Source organism: Cydia amplana, chromosome 1 (genome assembly GCF_948474715.1).
Source record: "Cydia amplana chromosome 1, ilCydAmpl1.1, whole genome shotgun sequence".
Taxonomy (NCBI): Eukaryota; Metazoa; Arthropoda; class Insecta; order Lepidoptera; family Tortricidae; genus Cydia; species Cydia amplana.
The window spans coordinates 499,635-525,691 of NC_086069.1; the positions used below are offsets into that span (position 1 = coordinate 499,635).

Consider the following 26,057-nt stretch of genomic DNA (forward strand, 5'->3'; position numbering starts at 1 on the left):
ACATTACTTAAGTTAAAAATACATTAAGGCGCTCAAGCAAACCTCGGCTAGGCAAACACGAGTCAAGATAAGAATATGAAATACGCGTAAGTTAAATATGTAAATTAAAATGTAACAAAACGCGGCTGAGAAAATAGCACAAGCGATAGAACGAGAAAGTGGAGAGAATTATTAATGCTGTCTCTTTTTATTTTACTTAATTTGTTTTTAATGTTTTAAAAATATTATTTAAAATGTACTTCAAATAAGAGCCTGGCTAAGGAATTATGACGTTAGCACAGACTGTGCAAGTACAAGTACACATTCTGTGCTATCAAAATCGCTGTCAACTTAGCTTGGTCTAACTCTATCGATGTACGATTACAATTCTGAGCTCAGGTAAAATATTATACACCAATTATAATGAACACCGAATGAACGTACAATCAGCAATAGGTCATACTTAATTATCTGTTCATTTATCAGATTATTTTCCGGGCGCTAAAAGCATTTATTTCTCTGACCAGTTCTTAATACCTACTGATTTAGGATTGAAATGACGCTCTTACATCAAATACAAACTATAATTTTTCGACTGCAATTTCAGAAAAAAGAAGTAAACCGATGACCCTAAAATATTAAAGAAAAAACTTTTACTTTGACAATTTTTATAAAAACACCCCTTATTATTGTTGCGGTAGAAAACACCCTGTACAAATAAACAAAGTTCGTGTAAATGGTCCGAGTTACGAAACTTGGCGCAAAGTTTTGACGCACTCTTTACAATTTAGCACTGCTCCAGAAGCTCGTATCTCCAAAAGAAAGCTTGGTTACATACGCCCTTTTGTAAGACCGGTGATGTTGTAAGATCCCTCGCAATGACAAAAAGTCGTATATACAAGAAAAAGTAAGTGACATGTGTCATTTTGGTTTAAGAGTGTTCACGCCAACTTTCGGTTTTGTCGCGTTGCCGGGTTGACGCTGAAATTTAAAACTCGTCGGGAGCAGTGGAAAATAATTGTGTTAAAAAGATGGCGTAATGTTTTTTACAAGCAGCAGCGGTATCATAGTCGCATTTTTATCACCTGTCATGCCATGCATCACTTTCACACTAACATATTTGTTAGAACGTGACAGGCATGGTGACAAACGATAAAGAGCCGACCATCTTAGCCCTACAGAGCTATAATTTAACTTGCAATGTTTGTAATAATATGTTTTTTCGGTTCAAATCTTATTCGTTTGACCTGAAATTTCTCACACATGTAAATTGTGTGACAATGCAATATTATGGTACACTCACCTGCAATAATAATAATACGTTACACAATATAGGCCGCAAAAATATCTGACACGATCTTATTTGTAGAGCCATAAGAGCGTGTCATGTGTTTTTGCCGCGTTCGAAGAGTAGGTAACATATTTTTGCAGATGACTGTACCATCGAGCTGATCTGATAATGGACACAGGAGGTGCCCAAGAGAATTGGGAAGAAAACCAAAACAGCGCAAGTCGCAACCTAAGTGTGTTTGGGTTTGTTAAACTTATCTGAATGCGTGTTAGTTGCCTGTATTCTAATATTCTATTATATAACATTTGAAAAATAACAAGGCGTGGCAATATCTTCATTCATTTCAAATTTATAAATATGACGCATTTGTTCTTTGTTTTGTATTTGACACTCCCTCGCTTGATCTGTCCAAGTCGATGCAAAGTTGGCCGAATATCCCCTTAAATCGTATTCAACCAAAAATATGCTAAATGTGACCCAAAAAATAAGGTAAAAAAAGCGCCGGCTGCGCAAAGATGCCCAAAACTTGAGCAATATTATATTCGTTCAAAACATCGGATCGGTACAGAGACGGAATATATACATATACAATAATATTATGTATATTTACGGCGTTATTCATAAACGTCTGCTAAGTTAATTAGCTGATGATCGTGGATTATCCCTCTCTATGGCATTACGAGTATTACGACAGATAGGGACAAACGACGATCATCAACTGATTAAGTTAGCAGCCGTTTATGAATAACGCCATTAGTCTATAGGCGAAGCTCTCAATATATTTTTGACTTCGAAAAACGGTCCAATGACTAACACTGAATTTATCTGATAAATATAACTGAATGTTGTTGCTTCTCCATAATTATACCTCGACCGCAGTTTTGAATATTACCCAATACACCATTTTCCTAGTATTAAATCACATAAATTATAGTCTATAAAACATTTAATTTGTTATAATTATTTCACTGTTTAGGTCCAACGAACGAGCGTGGCTGAGCGAACGAGCGAACCAGGAGGCCGCTAAGACTAACAACAGGAAGCCAATTCAAACTTATATTTTGATATTAAAACGATCAGATAACATTTTGATGTGTAATTATACGTTCAAATTGGCCTAAATGTCTAGATAATTTTAAGTTCTTGGCCCACTTATTGTTAGCCAGTTCTGCTACTGGTTATAAAAAAACTTGCCGCTCTCTATGCATAAAAAACCTAAGCTCTGCGCTCTAAAGTAAACTAGCTAAGTATTTCTAATAAAACGCTCTCATTTTAAAACGGAAAATATTATAGAAAGTACTAAACCCTTCCTATAAGCAAACATTACGTCATTTAAAACGATAATACGCTTGCGGCAACACAAGTGCTGCCACCTTTCTCATTTTCGAAAAAGCTGTAGGGGAAAGTTAAGGGAAATATTTTCAAAGGTCTCAGTACTTCGAAAGAAAGTACTACCGAGTTCAAGACACTACACACAGATGGCGCTGCGAAAAATATGAACTAATCTCGTAGTGTACAAGCGCTCTGTACGGATATGATGGTCGTTCTTGTCTACGTGACAGCGTGATAAAACGGTGTCCGTCACTTTCTTCCCCACGGTGTTAAACAGTGACAGTTATTTTATCACGTGGATAAAGATGGATAAAGCTATCCATAATAGGCTGGCTGATACACGTAGCGACATCTGTCGGCGAGTTTTCGAACTAAATGTGTACAAGCTTCAAAAGGGCGGGTGTGACTTTGACGTCGTAATGCAGAGAGGGGGTTGCCTATTATTTTCTGTAAAGTTCATCTTTGAACCTAGGAACCATAGCAAATCGTGAACCTTGTCGGAACGCAAGAAGGCTAAAGGGGTCCACAGATTACCAGTTCGCCGGACGATATCAGCCGGTCAGTTATTCGCCACTGTTACCTTTTGCGATTAACTGATTGGTTGATATCGTACCGCGAACTAGTAATATGTGGGTCCCAGAAAGAATGAAAGCTTACCTTGAGCAGATGAGGGTCCCTTTCAGCCGCGTCGAGCAGCGACTCCGCTTCGCTCAGCCACGCCACGAACTTCTCCAGCGACCGGTCGAAGTTCTGCAGAGAAGAGACGGCAGAGTGCAGGGCCTTGCCGCGAGCCACGATGCTGTGGGGGCGAAAAAGACATGAATTATTAGTTATTTATTGGTAGGCATTTTTGAAGGAAACATTCCTTGGTAATACTGTAACTTATAGACGCGTACGACTTCAGAGTTGTCAGATTACAGATGAGCAAGGTGCGGAAAGTTTCTAAAATTTTCTCGGAAATTTTTAATAAAAAAGAGAACTTTCTGGTTTTATTTTCATTTTATCGGCTATAATAAAATATGTTACGCGTTAAAACCGCTAAAAGCATATAAAACACCTGTTTCGAATACCCCATAATATGTTGTCACTGTGACTGCTTCTAAATTGGTCCTTATATCCTCTAATTTACTTTAAATCCTCGAAATTATAAATAACCAGACACCACAATTAACATGTTACTGATAATACTGATGATACGAAAAGTTTAAGTCTACGACCAATGACAAATTTAAAGGAAACGGAATTTCATAGCCAGCGAAAAAGAAGTCGTAGATTTATTTAAAGCATTCGTTAAATGGAAGTAACAGTAACACCCGGTATTATTCAAGTTCTCTCTGAACTTAAGCGTCACATGTCGTAGCTAGAAGTTACCCGTGATTCGGAACATTTTCGATAGGTGGCGCTGTACGGCCGCCGACGAAACATCAACCTGTGCAAAATGAATTTTAGGTGGCGTTTACTAGCTGTAGTAGTTAACTTTACTGCGATACAAGATGGCAGCACTATTATTTTACATTGTTTTGCCACCGAATGTTACAAATGTGTTTTGTTTATTTAAATAATTTACTAAAATATAGATTTTTTCAGCTCATCGTTGTAACAATAAACCCAATGTCATAATGCATAAGGTCTTAATTGCAAAAAAATGCAAATGTATCAAGCCTTTTAAAAGTTGACTTCTGAATTAAATTTACGGTATACGCCGGCCATATTCCGTTTACATTTGAGTGTGGACTATATTTGATAGTAGGTAAGGTCCAAATTCGGAACAAACACAACGGCTTTCCACCCTTAGGAAGGTCGAATTGTGTTTGAATGAAGTTTACGGTGCAGCCAAAGACAAATTAATAATAATGGGTGGTGGTCTTTTTAATAGATACAAAAAACGCATTTCGCGTTGGAGGTAATAAAGTTTAAGTAATTATACGCGATTACGTAGCGTTAAAATTAATAATAATGCAATATTATATGGACATTAACAGTCTTTACTTTATAAATTATAATTGTCTTGTGCCTGGCTTGAATAAAGTGTACGGAGCACGTTGTAGTATTCCGTGCGGCGTGTAAATGTTGCTCAACTTTTAGCGGAGGTCGGTAACCTAGTTTAATTTGTCCACTGAAAATTGCACTATTTTAATTTTAAAAGGGCTTTTTAGCTTTTAAAATACGAACGTGTAGGTAACTATGCAGAAAAGTCAGTGCTCGTTTTTGTTTCCTTTATTTCTTTGGCCACGTTTTTGACGAAGAGTTTCAATTTTTTTTTGTATAATATCGTTGGATTTAACAACAAAAAAATGTGTTGAAAGGAATTAGGCTTTAGTGATATAGGCCTGCAAATGTTTTCATGTGCGTGTAGTGTTTAACATAGATTGAGGGAGTAGAGCGTGGACCGCCAAGAATTTCAAAGTTCGCCAAAGATGTCATATTTAATCGTAATTTTTAACATGATGCCTAAACGGTTGTCAGATTATCTTCTTATCTTCTTCATTTGCCATGCTATGCCTTGCCATGCCATGCCATGCCATGTTATCCACGTTCGTCCATTTTTTAATGTTGTCAATTGATAGCAAAAGGGGAAGGGAAGGGGGGGGGTCACCTGCTCCTTCTTCCCCTTTCCCTTTTGCTATTAATTTTTCCTTCCTATATTAGTTGTACTATATTATATTTGTCATTTCTGTATTTGTGTCCAAAATATGATATTTTTCTTCTTTTTACCGTGATCAAAACCTCTAACTTTTTCTTCATTCTTTTAAGTAAGTACTTCCACATTCGTAACTCTATCCGTCCAGGAGATTTTAAGCAGTTTGTCTATAGAATGAATATAAATACATGAACCGATAGGGATCTAAACTGACCTGTTATTAAGCTCGTTGTACCGATGGTTGATGGACTCGGTGGCCCGCTTGATGCGCGACGTGTCATCGTTGCGGTACACGGCGATCAGGCGCTGCGTCAGTTGGCCGAACAGTTCGACCTGGTGCTTGTACTGATGCACTTCGGCGTGGAACGACTGGAAACATACAGTTTAGATTAGCAATCAATAATAATTTACACTCATATTTACAACTTAGCTTGCGAAAGTATCTAAAGCGGCGAGATAGGCTTAAGACTACCCGTCCCACTTTTATTAATATAGTTAGAAAAAGACGGGTAGTCTATCTCGCCACGAGATACTGTCGCGCCAATCATGTGCTAGGAGTGCTGAGGCCGTCAGATACTTGGTTAAAATATCATTCAGTTATGTACCGTTCTAATCTAACTAAGGGAGATTTTTTAGCAATTGAGCACACGGCGACATTATTTAGCGATTCAGTAGCGCTATAGTTCCGATGCAGAACAGAATTGTGTTTAATATGACCAAGATGATAAAGCGTTTAAAGACGTTTAATCTCAAATATTTCAACATCCTATTTTCATTCAGTCGACACGGGCGTTATTTCAGTTGGAATAAATCAGGGTTCATTACTTCAGCATAAGCAAACTTTAGCGAAACTAAGCAACGCATAACAATGGGTAAAGCATTAATTATAAAACCTGTTTCGCGTTGTTAGCAAAACGCAAGTCAAAGTAAAACTATCTTTCCGTTTGCAAAGTCCGACATTGTCTGCAAGGAAGTTTAATTTGATACTGAGTTTCATTCTTCCTTGGAAATTACAGAAAATGTAAAATGACTAATAAGGGTGAAGAACTTCAGGGGTGTTTCCACTCTTGATTAATCCTAGTCGAGAACGAGAAGTACAAAGAATATTATAAAAAATATAATATATGTGGCGCGTTTATAAAAAGTTATTTATAAACGCGCTACAAGCTTCATTAGCTAAAAATCGTTTATCTTACAGTCGTATTCTGATCTGTCAGTGTCAAAAGTGAAGTGAAATAAATAAATAAATAAAAATCGACCAAAAACGTCACTTTTAACAGTGATCGATCAGATCCATAACCTAATCCAGATCTAATTCATAATCTGTTATTAAAATCAGAATACACCTGTTACTAATCTGTTATTTTGACTTATGTATTTGTAAGAAAGGGATAAAACATAAATTAACTAATTGCTCGAGGCTTGAAAAGCTTCATGAATAAGGGTGATAGTGATTAAAGATGTAATAAAAGTAATAAAACACCACTCCAGAGCTTCATTATAAAAGCGAATTAATCAAGAATAAAACTCGAAGCATCTTAATATAAAATTAAGATAAATCTCGCTTTGATTTTGTCTTTTACTGTTTATTTAATTGTACAGCTATTCTTTGCCGAAAATTTATTAATTTTATCTGTTGCAGCCTTCTATTTTCTTAGCGAGAAAAACGAAACATACTCTTACTACATTTATCTTAATTACAGACAATATTAGGTATCAAAATCGATTACAATAATTAGAATTTTTCATCTCCCAAGACGCAGAACAAATTTGGGCGTCGCCCAAGGCATCTTCATGTATTCAAAATAATAATATGACACAAAGCAAAATGGACAAAAGAAAACAATTTGCGTAAAACGAGGGCCCATGCAATTTACTCGGGGTATCTGGGCCTTTAGAAACTAGCGGGATCTCTATGCAAATTAGCTAAAGTATGGACCGAGCGGGCAGACTCAAAATACTTAATATAAGAAAATACTGAAATGAGTATTCATTCTGATATTTTTTATACCTACCTATGCAGGCTCATGAATAATAAAATTGAAATTCGTGTCAGTGAAAGAAGAAATAAAACTATAAAAAGATTCACTTTTTATTTTTATTTCAATTTTGCTAATAACGTATTATAATTTAATTTAAATGTGGTGCAAAAAACTGATGAGATTGTTTTGAATTAAATTAATTATTGCTTCATAAAATTTATATTTGATGTGTATAATCTACATGTGTACATAGCATACTATACATTATTATTCTTAGGCTTTAACGGAGATTTCTTGTACAAAATTATATATCCTGATATTAAATTAAGCGCCATATTGTTAACTGAAGAAACTCAAACGCGCTAAATATTTTCGAACACTGCACGAAGTCTAGCAAGTTCTAGACTTTTCCCGTTAAAATATAAACAAATAGTGATAGTTGAGGCCATTTACAGTAATTATGCAAATGCGGGAGTGTGGCCGCGAGATATTCGCGTTTCGCCAGACAGACTTGCAAATACGTAGGGACGGGGCGACAATGCAGTCTCTTGGTGCAAATCGACATCAGAGGGCCTAGGCAAGATGAGAATCGTTGCTAGAAAACTGAAATAATTACATAGTTAAATACGTGAGTTTTCGTAGCATAGTGACGGAATGAACGTCATAATTGGGCCAGTAAGACGGCAGCGGCAAATGTCACACATTTTATCAAGGATATTTAAAAATTAATCGGCGGCAACAACAAGGCCGCAACAGTAATGAAGCTGCATTTGACATCCAAACGTCACCTTTACTGCTGCAACGTCACTGTCAATCCCGAGTGACGTATTGCACGACAACAATGCTGCAACTCTACAATTTCCTTGGATGTTACTGGACAAACGTTCCTACAGTTGGATACTGCCAACTATCTATGCGAAGATGGAAATGCTGTGGCGTAGAGCGATGGAGGAAATAATCCGAAGAATTCCTCGGAACAATCGCTGTTATATATGCCCAACTCATTTTATGTTGGACTTTGATCAAGGTCGTGCCATCCCTAGGTACCCTACTTGCAGTAAGTGCAATCTGAATTACGCCGAGCGTCTCCGATGCAATATACTCAAGAGCAACGAGAATAGGCCACGTTGTATGTGAGTTCTGAGCAAATAGATTCGCTTTTATAGCTCTCAAGTGTAATCTCAAAGCGTAGAGGAAATTTCAAATTCACGTTTGAAAGGAATTATTTTATGCTCGACAATTTAGGTACTGTTATCTTATGTGAGGTAAATACATTCAGTCGATTTGTATTTACTGGCGATCAATGGAGGAACAAATATGATGATGCTAACTGATTTTTGGAGCTAAGGTTGCCTTTTCACTGAGACGGAGATGAGCAGAGATGAGAAGAGACGTGCGCGGAAATCAATCAATCGGTTGTAATCTTACGTAGCGGAGAAGGGATGTGAATTACAATTAATGCTGCAATTATTGGTTGAATCACGCACGTCTCCTCGCATCTCTGCTCATCTTCTCCTAAGTGGAAAGAGAGCCTTAGCTTATTTCTCACATCATCACAACATCACATCAGCAGTATGCCTCGTTTGCGCCATAGCAGCCAGTCCCTCCATTCTTGTCAGCCAGGCATCGGCGTCTCGCCGCCTCGTCTCGTACCGCTGCCACTATCTTACCTTCTATTCTCTCAGCTGAATCTCCAGCACATTAGCCAGTCTCATCTCCATTTTAGTCACAGAGAGATCCTTGTCTCATCGCATCACCACGTTTATCTATCACTGCCTTACCTTCTGCTCTCTAAGCTGCATCTCCAGCACATCGGCCGTATGCCCCGGCTGCGCCATAGCAGCGAGCCTCGCCTCCATCCTCGTCAGCCAGGCGTCGGCGTCTCGCCGCCTCGCCTCGTACCGCTGGCTGTCGCCCAGCATGGCGTCGAGCTGCGCCTTGCGCTGGAGCACGCGCGCGTTGGCCTCATCCCAGTGCTCGCGGAGGGCGGTCACTGGAAATAAAGTTAAAAATCAGAATTTCTATACGATACTGCTATGCAGTTTGGCAGATAAGTAACAATAATTATTGTAAATTCTCTTTTAATAATAAATAAATTAAATAAATTAAAGATACGATATAACGATAGCAAAAAAATGGACAAAAGGTTTTTGCTGAAAATTTGTCAAATGATTTTTAATTTGGAGGGCATTGGGCCACCAAAGATGGGAATTTTTTTCTCCCATCTTTGGTGGCCCAATGCCCTCCAAATTAAAAATCATTTGACTAATTTTCAGCAAAATTTCAGCAATATTTGCAATACACTTCTTGACAAGCTGAATGAAAACGTAACGCTATGTTTAAATAAGCGAAATATACATAATTCACGGGTAAATGTTTGTATAATTCCTTCCATAAAACAACAGAGCCGACTGATGCCTTTGTACGACAAGTGTAATGCGGGCGCTCTTCAAAGGATCAAAAACATTCGAAACATTAACTTTTTAATACTTGTTCATACGTTATGCTAAATATTTGTCTGGGAAATATTTATTTCTCTATGTATCTATAAGGGTGTAGGGATAACATATATTAAATGTAAAAATTGAGGGACGTTGTGACATGAATAACATATTTTCATGTAAAATTTTTACTCAATTGTTTGTTTCAAAGTATATTGGTTAAAAAGCTCCCGTTACCTATCTACAGTTTTTATTTACACACATCTATGACCATGATGTATATTAACTCGTTATAAACAAAATGCGCGCTGGACCGCGAAAAATGGAAACCCCTTTTGAGGGCCCTATGTCCCTGATAAGGGATAACAGGATACCATCATCATCATCATAAACAAAATGGTCAGGTACTAATAGTAACACAAGTAACACAACCAATTATGTCGCCAGGCACATAAAACAGTCAATGCTCTAATGATACAATATGATTGCAATTTATATCACAAAACACAGACAATTATAATGTTCACAATTTATGAAAATATCAATGAATCCAAGCTAAAACCTCATTTATTTGCAGCACATGCAAATGAAACTTTAATACTCACGACATATACTTAGTTCAATTTAATTCGATAAAACGTATCATAATTATCATGTTATCCCGCTTAAAACAATTCCAAGAAACTAACGCATTTTGAACTCTGTTTACAAAGCAGCAAGGGTTATTTAAAGTTTTGAAATTCATCAACAGCACAGCAACAGCAACTGGGGGCCTACCGCGAACCACGAATTAATATTTGCCTCTCTGACGTCTGACGCACTTATAAATTCTTATGTAAGTGCGACAGAGCGGCAAATTTTCGTTTGTGGTTCGAGGTACGCCCTCTAACAATCAATAGACCTTACGACTTTAAAATAAGGTTTAAAATGAGTTAACTTGTGAAAATCGCTAGCTGCCCAGTGGGCCGCGAAGCGCGACGGACGGACAAAATAACTGCGTACAAAACAAAATAGACTGTCAATTAGTTTTGCGCGATTGAAAGCGCTCGAGTTATTTTGTGCTTTTGGCTGCTTTGAATATAAATGTGCACAAAATGCTTTGAAGTGCAGTGAGTTCATGGTATCTGTTTTCACGTACTACAGTAGGTACTTATTTATACGAAAGGTTTATTAGTCACACATAAATATTTTGGGTGAAAATAATTCTAAATGAATTTCGAGTAAAGCAGAGGTTAAGGAAGTTAAAGAAGTGTACAACTCTTCAACAAAAGTAATTTTGTTTTATAAAACAAAGTAAAACTTCTTGAAACTAAATATTCAATTCCACGACTTGTTTTACCTTTACTTGATATACTATATCCAATTATCTACGCACAAGAAACATTCCTTTTCTTAAAATATTTAGTTACATTTTAACAAGATTTCATACGCTAAGAAATACCGAGAGCTTTTCTTCTATTTTTACTATTTACTGTATACTTAACAGAAGTTTTCACTACTAATCTGATCTTAACCTATGTGGTAATTGTAAATCGATATTGCAAAGATAAGTTTCAAACAACGCATTATTACGAGTCAGGATTTAAACCCATGACATCCGCTTGGAAAATTTAATGCCTGAACCACACGGTCTCAACCGCGTTAAAAAATAGACAATTTAAAAAATACGATCATATAAGTAAATATTACCAATTACGTTGTAATAAAAACACACGAAGTTTGTGTGTGCGAAAAAAATCACTGAAAAATACTATCCCTTTTTTCATTAGGTAAAACAACTAACACTTTTCACGTTTACTTGTTAAGACAATATTTTGACTAAAATATTCCACGTGCATCGTTCACCCGCGAGTTGACACCCTCTCAAATGGAATATAAATGCAAAAACTACGACTACAGAACCAACTTACTAAACGCGAAACAGCGAATACACGCGCGTGCAATATAAAGTATGCAAATGTGGATGATGCTACACTGTCGAGCAAGCGCCGCTTAACAGGCGCACAGTGGTGCTCAGCGACGGCTGGACAAAAACTTTTTAAATAGGTTTTTTTTTAATTTTCATGCCCGACGCGTGAACGGGAAGCGCAGCTCAGGGAAGCATGATTTTCGGGAGCGAGAATTTTTAGTTTATATGAAATATTTTGCATAGCTTTTGTCAGTTGTTTTAAAGGATGCATAAGGATGTTATTAGTTCATCGATTTTATTATGCTACTTTGTGATTGTTTTCAAGGAACACCATCAACAATTTTTATATAGTGGTTAGTTTTTTTTATGATGTTCGAATTTTAGGAGCTCTTAAGTAACTTTACAGTGCTATCTACCAGGGGCCCGTTTCTCAAAAGCTTGTAACTTGTAATACAAGTGGAAGTCCCTTTCTAACAATAGCTGTCAAAAAGTGACATCGCTTGTATTACAAGTTACAAGCTTTTGAGAAACGAGCCCCAGCTGTGAAATGTTAAGCCATTTATTTTCGCTACTTTAGGTACCTACATCGATGTACGATTATCATGTTGGTACGTTAGTTTTGTTGTTAGTACCACTTAGTGTTAGTGCACTATACCACGTAGATACAGCGTAGCGTAGATACAGTGTAGCGTACATCGACCACTCATTAGCATTCCTATATCATGGTCGCTACATTCCTGATTAGCCCAAAGTGGGCCCGGTGGTTTGATCAAGCTTAGTCCTGCGCAAAACCATTCGTGTACACGAATTACAAATTCTATTTAACGTTAGCACATTTCCAAATTTCGTGTATCGTAATATAATGTGGCTATTTGTAATAGATTCTAGAGAGTAGTCAAGATTATTAAAACTTATTTATAAATGTAGGTATTTGAAACACGTGCAACTGTTCTCAGTACAATATTCTTTCACGCAATATTACTCTTTTTAAGGCTGTGTATGAGTACCTACCCTGAAAGTTTACTCGTCTTCCAGCAATACCGTAAGGCCTTATTCCGTAAGGCCTGATTTGAACTTTAAGATACGTCAAAATTTTGCTAAAGATACGACATGGATCTAACTTCATGGATTTAACTTCTAGGCATATAACTAGGTAGAGGTACCGTTCACCAGATGGCGTTGACCGCCTCATTAGGCCCGCAATATATTCCCTCCAACATATTATATGCCCGCCGACGAGCCACAAAACGCCTAAACGGCCTCGAACAGGTGCGACAATCAGTGAAACATGGCCGGTAATGCTGCAGGTATTAGAGACCGGGAAGTGGAATATTTCTGGCCGGTATTGGTGCGGAAAATGTGATTCCATGCGGGTTGGGGTTTTCATTCTATAATTGATATTTCGAACATTGGCTTACCTAAGTGTAAAAGCTTAACCTCCACATATGCATGTCTTATTAAAGAAAAAACCAACTTCGTCACGAAAAACACCATTTTATTCGTAATACAAAACGGTACAAAAACATTTTCTGTAGGTACATCAAGATTTGTGGTCGCTAAGGACTCTTAAGATATAATATGGTGTGCTTTGAGTATATTATCATACTATTCAGTAATTCATAACAATAAGTAAAAGTAGTAAATAAAATAAGCCATATTTCTCACTTACTGCTAAATTTCAACCCACTTCAAAGCGGACAATAACTAAAAAAATCACATAACTCATTATCCCACCACAGAACCAACCACAATATCGCACCTATAACCTATAACTCAGTTAATCCCGTGGGACGGGCGGACGGCTTAAAGCTCGTTAAAAAAAGATTTGCAACTCGGCCATCCAGTAATGATCGAGTCCTCGGGTTAACCCTGCATTTAGACTCGCGCGGCCTTTTGACTATCATTTATGAATAATTTGTGGATAGATTAATCTAATCCAGGAATTTCACATGAATTAGGATGATTTGTTTTTCATATATCCATATATATAAAACTATAAAAACGAATAATATTAAATGCCTCAAAAAGAAGAAAATATTTAAACATTTTTAAGGACGCAATGGATTAAATAAAAACCTGGAGTGAACCTGAGAGAGTCAGTAACAAATATGTGTTTCCATTTTATATCTACCTATGTAGTTTTTGAAACTGTGAACTATAAAACTATGGGTTAAACCCACCTACCACCATGGGTGGGACCGTGGGACCCATGGTCAGATTATAACCAATTAAATCACTAACTCTCGCATCTACTTCCTCAGAGTTTCTTATAGCCTAACCTAATCGATTTAGTTAACTTATTAACCTCGGAGTAACAAACTTTACACACTACATTCAAATCATATTGCGGATGAAGCGACGTATCCGTTGAAAACGTTTTAAATTCATCTCGGACCAGTGTAAATTGATCCCTATATTCGTACTAACTAGGCGTAATAACTGTTCTTTAACAAAGTAGTTGGTAAGCTTGGTAAATGTGCTGGTAGTTAGTAGGTAAGTTCTCTCGTTAGGACGACATGCGGTTCAGAAGCAATCAGCGGCCGCCACAACAGACGGAAAGCTATTTAAAGGGGCCCACTGATTAACAGTCTGCCGGACGGTATCGGCCTGTCAGTTTGAACAAAATTTTGACAGTTCCGAACAACTGACAGGCCGATACCGTCCGGCGGACTGTTAATCAGTGGGCCCCTTAAGACTAAAAGGGGACGACGTCACGTGGCCGCTTCGTTACGTAGTCCCCATTTTGTAATCTGGATATTACCTTTACCTATAGAAAATATTTTTACGTAATTTGATGTTTAATATAAACAAATAAATAATACATGCCCCTTCCTTTTTTGTTTGTTTTTGAAAATTATATGGAATTTATGTTTTTTCTGTATTTATTTATTTAAGGATAAGGCAGACTTCAGTAACTCAGGGTACTCTCTAACATCTGTCTTTTTCATAGAGGCCACATGCCACTGCCGATAATTTCAGACTTATTTGACCCCATTTAGCTGTTGGACCGATGTTTGCTATTGTGAAGCAGGCACGGCGCGCCGTGGGCCACACCCCGCAACCGAACGCTGTAGATTTAGGATCCTACATCCGATATCGGTTCGGATAAAATCAAAGTAACCAACTTTACAATTACCTTCTTTAGAGCGGTTTCGCACTACGTCCGATCCGAATCCGATCCGAACCCGTGAAAATATGGTCCGAAGTAGCCGTAGAACTATTTCTATGGTAATTTACGCACTAGATCCGAACTCCGTCATCCGATTTCGGAAAGAAATCAGACTGATTTAGTGCGTAAATTACCATAGAAATAGTTCTACGACTACTTCGGACCATATTTTCACGGATTCGGATCGGACGTAGTGCGATACCGCTCTTACAGTATGTCACAGTTTTTTTAAATAAAAATAAATGCCAATGATGCATGCCCCAGATCCTACATGATTAAATGAGGAAGCGGTCGTGCTCTCGAGCATCCGGCATCCGGCTTCTGCTGATATTAATAAAATTGTGTTTAGGACTCGTCGCGTCGTTATCGCGACTCAAGTTCAAAGTTTGCGTGGTCCGCGGCACTCGTAGTTTACGTACTCGCACAAACTTAGTAGATGCAAATCTCTAGTTAGTTATACGTAATTACAAGTGTTTCAAACAGCCATAAGTAGTTAGTGTTTTGTTGTGTTATGTGTTGTTCAACATTGATATAATATTGTATTATACCGTGTAACCACCCAATTTTAGTCCCAAATTACTTGGGAAAGTATGGTTCAAAATTAACTCGCATAAGATCTTTGTTTAGGTGGGATTATTTTTTGAATGCAGTAAGTGTATCGCTAAGTATTTGTAGTGGAAAACAAAACTCAGACAACACCAAATAAAAAACTAGCTAAAATACTACAGGGCGGCCCAAAATAAGTTGTAAATTTTTAAACTCCCACATATTGTTGATCATTTTAAAGGTAGTTTAGGTCACCTTGTAGGTACGTTTTGAACTCGTGAACCACAATTGTAGTACTGGAATTTAATTATGGTCCATAAGGCAAAGGGTAGTTCAGTGGCGGCGCGTCAAACATATCCATAGGCAAGCCTGGGCTAATTTGGCTTACATATTTCCTTTAACTACAACTCTGCTCAAACGTCCAAAAACAGGCAAGCCGGTGGGAATCGGCTTTTATGGACGGGGGCCACTGATAGTTACATATATTATTCGGTAGTAAGTACTTTTTCGTCCTAAAAATATTTCGACAAATAACTTATCTTATCAAATTAATTTCCTTTCTTCGTCGCACCATTTTCAAAATCATCAATGACGGCAATAAATCAAAAGATTCATAATATCGTCATCAATCATTATTGCGTCTCGCGGATAAAACAGACTTCTGAAGTTCTGACAACAAACGCTTTGTAGGTATTTGAATAAAATAAATAATTATAACAACTCGTTCACGCCGGCGCTTTGTTTTGACAGCTCGCTTTCCAGCGCTTTATGAGTCTGATGTTAAGTGCTATATTGTGTTGCAATATAAATGTTTTAGCGAATCCATCTTGACATATAAATATGTATTGTATCTTACAATGCAGTATTCTTTAATGCCATCTAAAATAAATATGCCTTTTAATACAATGCAATATTCTTTAATGCCACCTAAAATAAATTTAGCCTTCTAATCTCCTCTTTAAGAGGTTAAAAATATGTTAATTAAATATTTACTACAGGTATAACTAGGTATTTAAAACGAATCACTCACTAGAGGTCAAGTAACTTTATTAAGTCGTTAGTGACTCGTCTGGATTTCTTCTAGTTAAAAACTTAACTTCACAAATAATCATTTTACGAGAAGTCTTAATCTGTCCTGTATATCCACTACAAGACTAACAGTAACAGTTGTATGAAAGCACTAAAACTAAATACGAAACTAAGTCTCACGAACACTTAACTAAGTTTACTCGAAGTTCGAACCAATGTTAGTGACAGCGTTGGCTTAAATTAAACCAATTTACTTAATAACAAACAAAACTAACATGACTTACATGACTATGTTTTTTGTAATAAGTTCAACATTTTTTTAACAAGTCGTTTATAATGTTAGCCTATAATGTATGCCTGATTACAAAAACGAATAGGTTGAAACTAAATTTGAATCAAATTGGATCGAAACACAAGACACAAACATAATTTTATAAAAACCCTTCCTTGTAATAAACTAGTTTTGTCTAAATGTAATTAAATACCTCAAAAACTTCACAAATTTTAACCAACCTAATATAACTTCTATAAGAACAAAAGTTAACATAATTAAATTACAAAAGAAAATAAGATAAAAGCCGAAATAACGTTGCAAAAGCAAAAACCTTTCAAAAACCCCTTCAAAGCCGGGATGTTGGAAATCAAAGTTTAAACCGTGAAAGAAGGTAATTTGTACGGAAATGTTGTTGCGTCGATCAAAGGATAGCTTAGCTGAAAAGGTTTTAAGGGTCTTTCAAAAATCTCGAAGGAATCGGTTCATTTCGAGGGCTTTGGTAAATACCTCCAGACGAGTGATTACATAGGTTACCGGAAGCGGCATTGAAGTTGTTAAAATTTGACATTGATATTGTAATATATTCTCTCAGCGCATCTGACTCGCACCAATATGCAAGTAGGTGTGTATTAGGTGTGAAAATGAGATCAATTAGACTCATAGTCAAAAAGTTGGAATCGGCTTGTAAGGGGAGCACAATATTATACGGATGATCCTCAGACTACTTATGTCTAATTACCATTTAATAATTTCTATAGGATATTCCTTTACGTCTATTGACAAAAATACACTTACGATTTTGTTCTCAAATTGATTTGTAAGTATAATTTTTGTCAATAGACGTAAATCACTTGGGCTGTGTGGGCGACAGCATAGAGAAATATAGTAAGACAAGAGTGCTCACTCCATACATCAGTTAGACTATTAATTTCAGTGTCTACATATAGCATCGAGTAGCGGAACTATCAGTACTGCTACTTGACAATAGATGTAGCACCGACCGGAAAGTCTTATGCTGTTGAAATAAGACTTTCCGGTCGGTGCTACATCTATTGTCAAGTAGCAGTACTGATAGTTCCGCTACTCGATGCCAGATGCTAATAGTCTTTTTGGTACTAAAACTGATGTATGGAGTGAGCAATCTATGTATTTTTTTCTCTATGGCGACAGTAAACATTGTATAATCACTTGTGAACAAACATCTGACGCGATAATGTTTTCCAATAGCCAAACCATATTATAATGAACTAATAAACAGTCAACTATTGAAAGAGCCTTTTCACTGGAAGCCACCAAAGGCCAATCAATGGCAAATGGTGGGGCAAATCAGTCTCGTTCACAATCGAGACACGGCTTTCTTCTACTGATGTTTATATTTTACGTAAATTCTGTATTTAAATTAAATTTGCTAGAACAATATTGCTAAAACTCATCCTAGCGTTATCTGACATTATTTATTTTGCATAAAATACGAGATTTATTTAATTATCTGAGTAAATGGAACTGAGGTGAAGACAAAACTGGATGATAATGAATAATTATTTTATGGAACAGCAGGGAATACCCTTTATTAACTTGATTAAATAGCGGCAACGTGACAATTAAAATCGGATAAATGTAAAAATTATACAAACACAGTGATATTAGAGACGTAACTACTTTCTTAAACAAGTCCCCGTTTGCGTAAAAGTCCTTCGTTCTGTTCCACCCGATATATACATATTTGATAATAACAAAAACAACGAACGATATAATATAAAGAACGAAACATAGTCGTAGGCAATGTGCGCAGCTCATATGTCAAGGTGCTTGAAATACCCGCAAAAAGACAAACACCCAGGGCTCAGGGAAGACAGATGTGCCCCTTGAGACTTCATTAGTAGCACGATACAGCCTTCCACGGCCGTCCCTCTCTAGCTAGTTTACAAAAAAGAGATAGATGTGTCTGTAATTATGTAAGTAGTATGAAGCACACTTGAGATGTCGTGTGTTAGGGAGTACCTATTTTTTTAACCCCCGACCCAAAAGAGGGTATGTGTGTGTGACGTGTGTGTGTCTGTCTGTGAACCGATTTAGAAGTTTTTTTTATATGAAAGCAGGTTTAATAGCGGTGGTTCTTAGACATGTTTTATCATAATCGGTTGCTCCCTTTGTGTATTAAGATTCTTTATAATTTTAATTTAAAGTTTTTCTTAAATAGGTATAAATGCATTGCAAGCAAGACGGTATTAAAATTACTATCATAAAATAATTAGGAACTACAAATGACAACAAACGTCTCACTCGCGCTAATACATATGTGAACACGCACGAGACAAATGCACGATAACAAAATAAGATAATTAAATTTGGATATAATTTTGATGTCAGCTTACGTACGAATTCGCCTAATCCATAGCCATAAACATAAATAATTTCCATTATTTAGGAAAATATGAGGCTTATTTCCCGGATTCAAAATCGTTTCCCTAGTAATGTCATGCCAGACAAATCACAAATGATTAAATTCTAGCGAAAACGAACCTGTACAGCTATAGTATTGTTTTTCCAAGATAATTATTATTGACGCTGGACAGCACCGAATCGCTGTCCATTCGCATTATTGAATAATCATCATTCATCAATAATTACCCCGGCAGCATTTTGTCGCTTTAATTGGCGGTTGTAGCTAATTGTTAATTTATCGACCGTCCCTGGAGTCGCGCATTAATTGAGGTAGCCTCGTGAGGTATTTTATGAGGTGATATTTATGAGGCGAGCGCATTTATGCACGTGAATAATGTTGATATTAATTATTGCAACGATTGGATAGCGTGAAACATGGATTAATGTTAACTAAAACATCCTTCGTTTATACTTAATAAAAAAAATGTAAATAGTGAGCGACTATAGTAATGGGCCGTTTTTATTTTTACGTTTATTGTACAATATATGCGCAATTTCACCGTAATGACCATTTAACACCATTACAACATTGAGACAGTACCTACCATTTCATCACAGCATTAAAGATAATTTCGATGTTTTCGATGTATTTAGTGATAGGTTTCTTTCATTGCATTTGCAACACGTACTGACATATGTAAATTTATTAATTTCCGCTACCCAAAGGTTGTCTGGAAGAGATCGCAATACAAATAAAACAGAAATACAAACTATGAGCCATGGACATCATGTAATGCCCGACCTGTGGTAAATATTTTATTTTAGGATATGTACTTATGTTTTGTTAATACGATCGTTTTCTAGATGGTCACGTATTCGTAGGGACATACCTACATAAGTATTATTTATTTTTAGAGTTTGTTTGGGATCCTGCTGTTTACGCCTACTCTTCTAACGTTATTTAAGGAAATGTCAATTGATTGGTTTTATTTATATGGGAAGGTTAACAGTTAGGATAAAGATTTATATATGCGCTTTTGCTGGCTATAATGTAATTTAGTTGTTTGCATTTCTCAATTAATTTTTCCATCAATTTTAGACACCTCTATTTTGCAATATAATTGCCTGGTAACGGCATTGAGTACGGTATTTTTACGTTTTTGTATTTTGTGCATTGTAACACAAAATCAGTTTCAGTTTAAATAGATAAATAAATAGGTACTTAAACATGCTTAAAATTGATCGCTGGAAGAGATATGACATCTCTTTGTATTTCTGGCTCTGTTTGTATTTCTGTTTTATTTGTATTGTTTTCTTTAATTGAGGTGTGCAATAAAGAGTATTTGTATTGTATTGTATTGTGTAATTCCGTAAATAAAATAAATATGTACCTACTGAAATTTTACAAAGATTAACTCATCTTTTACATCTTTTTAAGATTGTTGTTGAAAATAATGGATTATTTTAAAATCCCAGTCGCCCACGGTAACAATAAGAAGCTTATCATCTTTACGGCGCAACATAAAAATATTCTATTTTTAATTCCCGTTGTAAACATTCTTCGAAAGAAATGCTTCTTAAAAGTTTATCTTCTCAGTGGGAATGCGCCTTTGAGGAAACCGTGAGCCTAGTGTCAACGTTGACTTAAATGTACAGTCACGGGGCTCTGTGATTGTTACGCCATTTAGGGTTCTAGCTAAATGGAACTATGGAACAACCAATTTAGCTAGGACCCTAAATGGCGTAACAACCCCGTGTGGTGACTGTACTAGTACCTCAATGAGTTGTCATGGACTGATTGGTGACAATGGATCGCTGGCCAGCAGAGCAGCGTTTATATGCCAGGGTGACTGCTGTATAGTTATTTGCCACTGAATAGTATAGTACCCACCTAATTGGCCGCTCTTAACAATAAGGTTTCAATTGGCTTGTTTCTTTCTAATTTGTTAGAAAAGGCCAATTACTATGTACCTAATGGCCAGTAACTGTAGCAGTCACCCGATTGAGGCGTATGGTATATTCTTTAGAGGCCCACTGATTATCAGTCCGTCGGACGACATCAGTCTGTCAGTTAGAACAAAAAGTTGACAGTTCCGAACAACTGACAGGCTGATATTGTCCGACGGACTGATAATCAGTGGGCCCCTTTACGCCCTGTATTAAATCCATGTTATATAGTGAGGTCTGCTCAGCTGTGATGATGAAAGACAGTCTGCGTGCGAGTACTGTTCCCTACACCTTTGTAAAGTCATCAAAGGAGCTCCACAAAGAACGCGTTTGCAAACGTACGTACGGTCTCAGCTTGTTACTCGTACTAAACTTGTGCTCGGTTTACATTAGCTTAGTGGCTGGTTCTTAGACTGCTTAGTACAGGTGCTTAGTCCAAGTACTTGCTTTAAGTGTTAAAGTGAAGTGTTAAATATGGGTTATATTACATCATAGGAAAGTAAGGGAAGCTATTGAAATTGGTTCTCATCCAAACTTAAATCAAAATTGTGGATAGTTACCTAGTGGCTCTAACATAGTAAAATTGTTTGGGGTACTGTGCCGGTGGTCCAAGGTGAAGAAACACGATAGCAACAACTTTTAACAAATACCGAAGAAAACGAGGGTATTTTCTCTTCTCCCTCCCGCATGGGTCAGAGATCATGAACAGCTTTCATAAGAACCCTCGAAATTGACAGAAAAATAAACAAACGATTTTTATTTGAGGTACCTATTTACTTAAACTTTATTGCACAAATGTACACAAAAAGAGTACAATGAGTAATGGTGGACAAAATGAGTAATGGTGGACTTAACCCTTACTTACATAAGAACATAAAGAAATACATAACATGGACATCAGATGCTTAGCCACATAGGTAATCACAGTAAATTATAATTATGATAGTCGACTCCAGCCCATAACAGTGCCAAGGGTTAGTACTAATGATAAATACTAAGCTCGTGTAAACGCAGCATTACTATTACTACTCATCTCGGCAAGCTCATTCAAGACGGGCATCTTTGTCGCGGTACAACGGTGGCATTGAGTTAGGACGTGGTTATACCAAACTCAGGTAATGCAAAAGATGACATAAAGGTTTTCAATCTTAAAAGTATGGGCTTTATTCGAAGCTGACCGCCGTTTGACGTCGCTTGCAATAAACAAACAGACCGCCTAGTGCTAATGTAAGCCTTTGAGTAGAGAATAGATGTTTGCTACTATTGGAATGGCGTGTCGTTCATTAAAACCCTATTTCAAAACGCAACCAAATTGTAGTGTTTTAAAACATATTTACATACATATCGGAAGGTAATGTCAGGATAGGGCCATTATCGAAGCTCACTGGTCCAGTAATAGCGTATATATATGACCATAACTATATTCTACAGAAAAACAGTACATTGCGAAAAAACCAAATCATTGCCTCCAATGTGTCAGAGCCCTAATCTTATAGGCTTGCTACACACCGCGCACGCAGTCATCGTCTGTTTGTGCATTCATCGCCGAGTCATTTGTGCTCGGAATGAGCCCCAACGAACAATCCCTTGTTTGTGGACAAGATGCACGAAAGCGAGATACCAGACAGACATACAAGTACTTTTACCACAGGTACTTACGTACGTAAGTACTGGCTATTCAAACCATATAATTATGTTCGGATAAAAGTAGCAAAAGGTAGCGTAGCAAGAATAAATATTTTACTAAACCGAGTTTAAAACAATACTTACTGATGAGTTTTATAACGCCTTTTTTGGAAAGAAAGGCGAAAATATCCTAGAAGTCTGTAAGTTTAAAATTAAATTTTAATTATTCTATGTTTCATTTATGTTAAAAGAGAAAAGACAATAAGATAAGAGAATGCCAGTTCATATACCATGCTTCTTGCCATGCCGTACAGAATTGCAATGCAATGGTAATACGTAAAAAAATCGTAGTTATTTCCTTGATTATTTTGTATCACCAAAACAAACTTTTTTATTCAACCTCAATCTTACCTGCCTAAAACTTGCGAAGAAGAAAACTTAAGTCTCAAACAATCAAACTGCGCATTCAATTTTGATTAGTTTCGACCGGCGCTAACAGTTTAAATATAATTCTATATTTACTTTATAACACCTCTATGTAAAACCCTTTTTATGTGCAAATAAATGATTATGATTATGATTAGAGACCGGAAAACAGCGCGGCTCAGTTAAGTGGACTGACAACTTAGAGGATATAACCAAACGGAGTAACCATTAACAGGCGTTCCCCTCTGTCGAAAATAGGCGGCCAATGGTCATGTACAATGTATGGACTGACGTTTATCTGACATGGCTATTTTTTACGTTACGAACAATACATTTGACGTGCCCCTCCCCCGCAAAAATCGGTATACTGTTTTATACAGAAAATTACAGACAAGGCGTCTCCGTTTGGTTATATCCTCTCATCATCATCATTGGCCTTAAAGTCTATTACAGCCTATTGAAACAGTGTCAGGTAGGGCGACAACATTTTTCGTGGCTAATATGCAAGCCAATACGGGAGCGGCAAACACGACCATAGGCCTGGCAGGTGTAATAATATCCTCTAAGACTGACAATAATTACTTATTATCGGCCAGGGTAACTGCTATTTTAAAACTTTAAGCCAAACTGGAATCTAATTTTGAAGAATTCGACTCAGTTTTCCTACCTACCTACTAATACCTACTCGTAATCGTTAAATATGTTGAAGGACTTTCTAGAGACGACTCAAGTAACAACGAAAGGATTCAAGAATGTTACACATTGAAAACGACTCAAGCAAAAGACTGGAGTCTTTACAAACACTGAGTTCTCAAGATCATAGTTAACATGGTGTACCGTCAAGTTCACAAACATCTTTACAATTACAATCCAACGTTGTACAGTTAATTGTAAAAATATGGTTGTATACAACTTACTCAAAAATATGTCCCATAGTTCTTAATTCCCTGACATACAAGCTATCATTTGGGACATATTTTTGAGTATGATGTGTGACTGTACGACACATTATTGTCTGTGTCAGGCGTGTAAATATATTTTTGGAACTTTGGGTTGTATAAATACTTGTGAACTCGACTGGGCAACGAGCATCTTTCAGCTGAATTACCTACAATATGATGATAAATGATAATGATGATGGTGAACTGATTCCTTTTCTGTGTAGCTTGTATTCTCTAATTAAAACCTTTCTATATTGCTTAAGTAAGGTACCTATCTATAGATTTTAACAAACAAAGATATTTGAAATTCACGATTCTAGATCACAAACAACAATATTATCCGATCAAAGTCGAATTTGAATCTCAAACAAAAAAGTAAAAACGTAAATTCTTTGAGCCTGATTGAATAACAGGCGTACCCTGGCCCGCGAGGAGAGATCAAAAATGTCCTTTAGAAATAACGGAAAAGATTGACGAAAACTCATACTCATTCTTATAAAAACACATTGGGTAAGAGGCTTAGGTACCTACTTATACAAAAATACCAAGAAACCAAAAATCAACTGTGACCACAGACAAGACATCCTCTAGACTGAGCATAGTAACGCTACCCCCTCTGCCACTATATACGGTAGTTTTACTCCATCTTCGAGTCAAAGTGTCAGATTCCCGTGCCGTGATTGGTCCGTGTCTTTGAACGGACCAATCACGGCACGGGATTCGCTCACCTCGTCCCCCCGCACCTCCGAATTTTTGGCAGCATCGGTTTCATGAAATAATTGCTCTAAAGTCCGTCTAGAGGATTCCTAGTCTATGACTGTGCATTATATATTTTTTTGGAAAGTTGGACTATTCCGTGAAGTAAAAAATGTGAAAATCCCCGCATAGTTTGTACATCTGTCTATAGTATCTAGTACGTCTTCATATATTGAAAGGTGTGTGTCAAGTTTGCAACACGTTCGTTTCCAATTGCGTGTGCACTATAGCCAAACCTTCTTGTACCATAAGATGCTTATGCCTAGCAATGGGACGTATATTATAGGCACTGATTTTGACACTACGAGTACAATGATTTTTTAAACAGAGTTTAAACCCAATGTTTCTTTATCTATAAAGGTTAGCAGCTACTTGATTGAATTGTAAGTAAAACAAAAGCAAACGCGCTTCTGCATTTATGTATCAGGCACTCAATATCCGACACTCACTCATACTCATCCGCATCCCCTCCCTAAGCCAAATCTGGCAAAGGCGACTCGGCCACTCAAATATTCATGAAGACGTCCTACCTTTTGCCTCGTATTTTATTGTACTTTGCTTTATTTGAAGAGTACCTGAAAAGAAAAAAAGCACGTTAGAGATTGTCAAAGGATAAATACACGATTAGTATCGAGAGGTCTTGGCAATGTTGAACAGAAATCTTAAAATTAATGACAACTAGAAGGTTTCCTTGCTAGTAGTTAATTCTAGACTTACAATATTGTTAAAAATTTGAATAACTTTACATGTATAAGTACATACATACATATAATCACGCCTATTTCCCGGAGGGGTAGGCAGAGACCACGGATTTCCACTTGCTTCACTTTCATAACATTCCTCATACACGCTCGCTGGTTTAGGGTGCTCTTGAACTGGCCTTTCTTCAGGATTTCCCCGATCTATGCCGAGGTCTACCTCTTCCAACTTCCGCCTATACAAAATCACTGATCATTAATACACCTTATATCGTTGCAATAAGGCACACGAATGAGTCGTCTTGGCTAGTAAAAATATATGACAAACGACCCATGTCCTCTCCGGACACTGCATATTTCACAGCGATTGGGTCCGTGCGAATCATTTATCTATAGATTACATTGTGCTATGATGGTTTATTTGTGAACGCTACCTATATGTTTTATTTATAACGATTTATTTACACTATTTGCAGTTAACGGTGCATCTATACTGTAGTTAACTTTTGTGTAATTAACCTCATACTTATTACTTACCCCACTTTCCGGAATATCCATGTTTATGTGTTTTACTTAACTACTAGCAACTGGTAACATAGTGCCGAATGCCAATATTTATTTTTGTCATCTATTTGACATCAAAATAAAACCTAAATCATGTTATTTAATTTAAATACTTGTGACT

The 26,057-nt window shown here is 36.8% G+C and overlaps 1 protein-coding gene across 1 annotated transcript in view; it reads right to left on the minus strand.

Annotated features, from left to right (window-relative positions):
* Positions 1–1,278: 1,278 nt before the first annotated feature.
* The window catches only part of LOC134654766 (dystrophin, isoforms A/C/F/G/H-like), a 141,518-nt gene continuing 116,739 nt past the window's right edge, over positions 1,279–26,057 (minus strand). Inside the window, exons 3-6 of the mRNA XM_063510239.1 lie at positions 9,007–9,218; positions 5,458–5,612; positions 3,183–3,401; positions 1,279–1,282 (exon numbers count right to left, since the gene is read on the minus strand). Of these exons, the coding sequence (XP_063366309.1) occupies positions 1,279–1,282; positions 3,183–3,401; positions 5,458–5,612; positions 9,007–9,218 (590 nt within the window). The remainder of the gene's footprint in view (positions 1,283–3,182; positions 3,402–5,457; positions 5,613–9,006; positions 9,219–26,057) is intronic.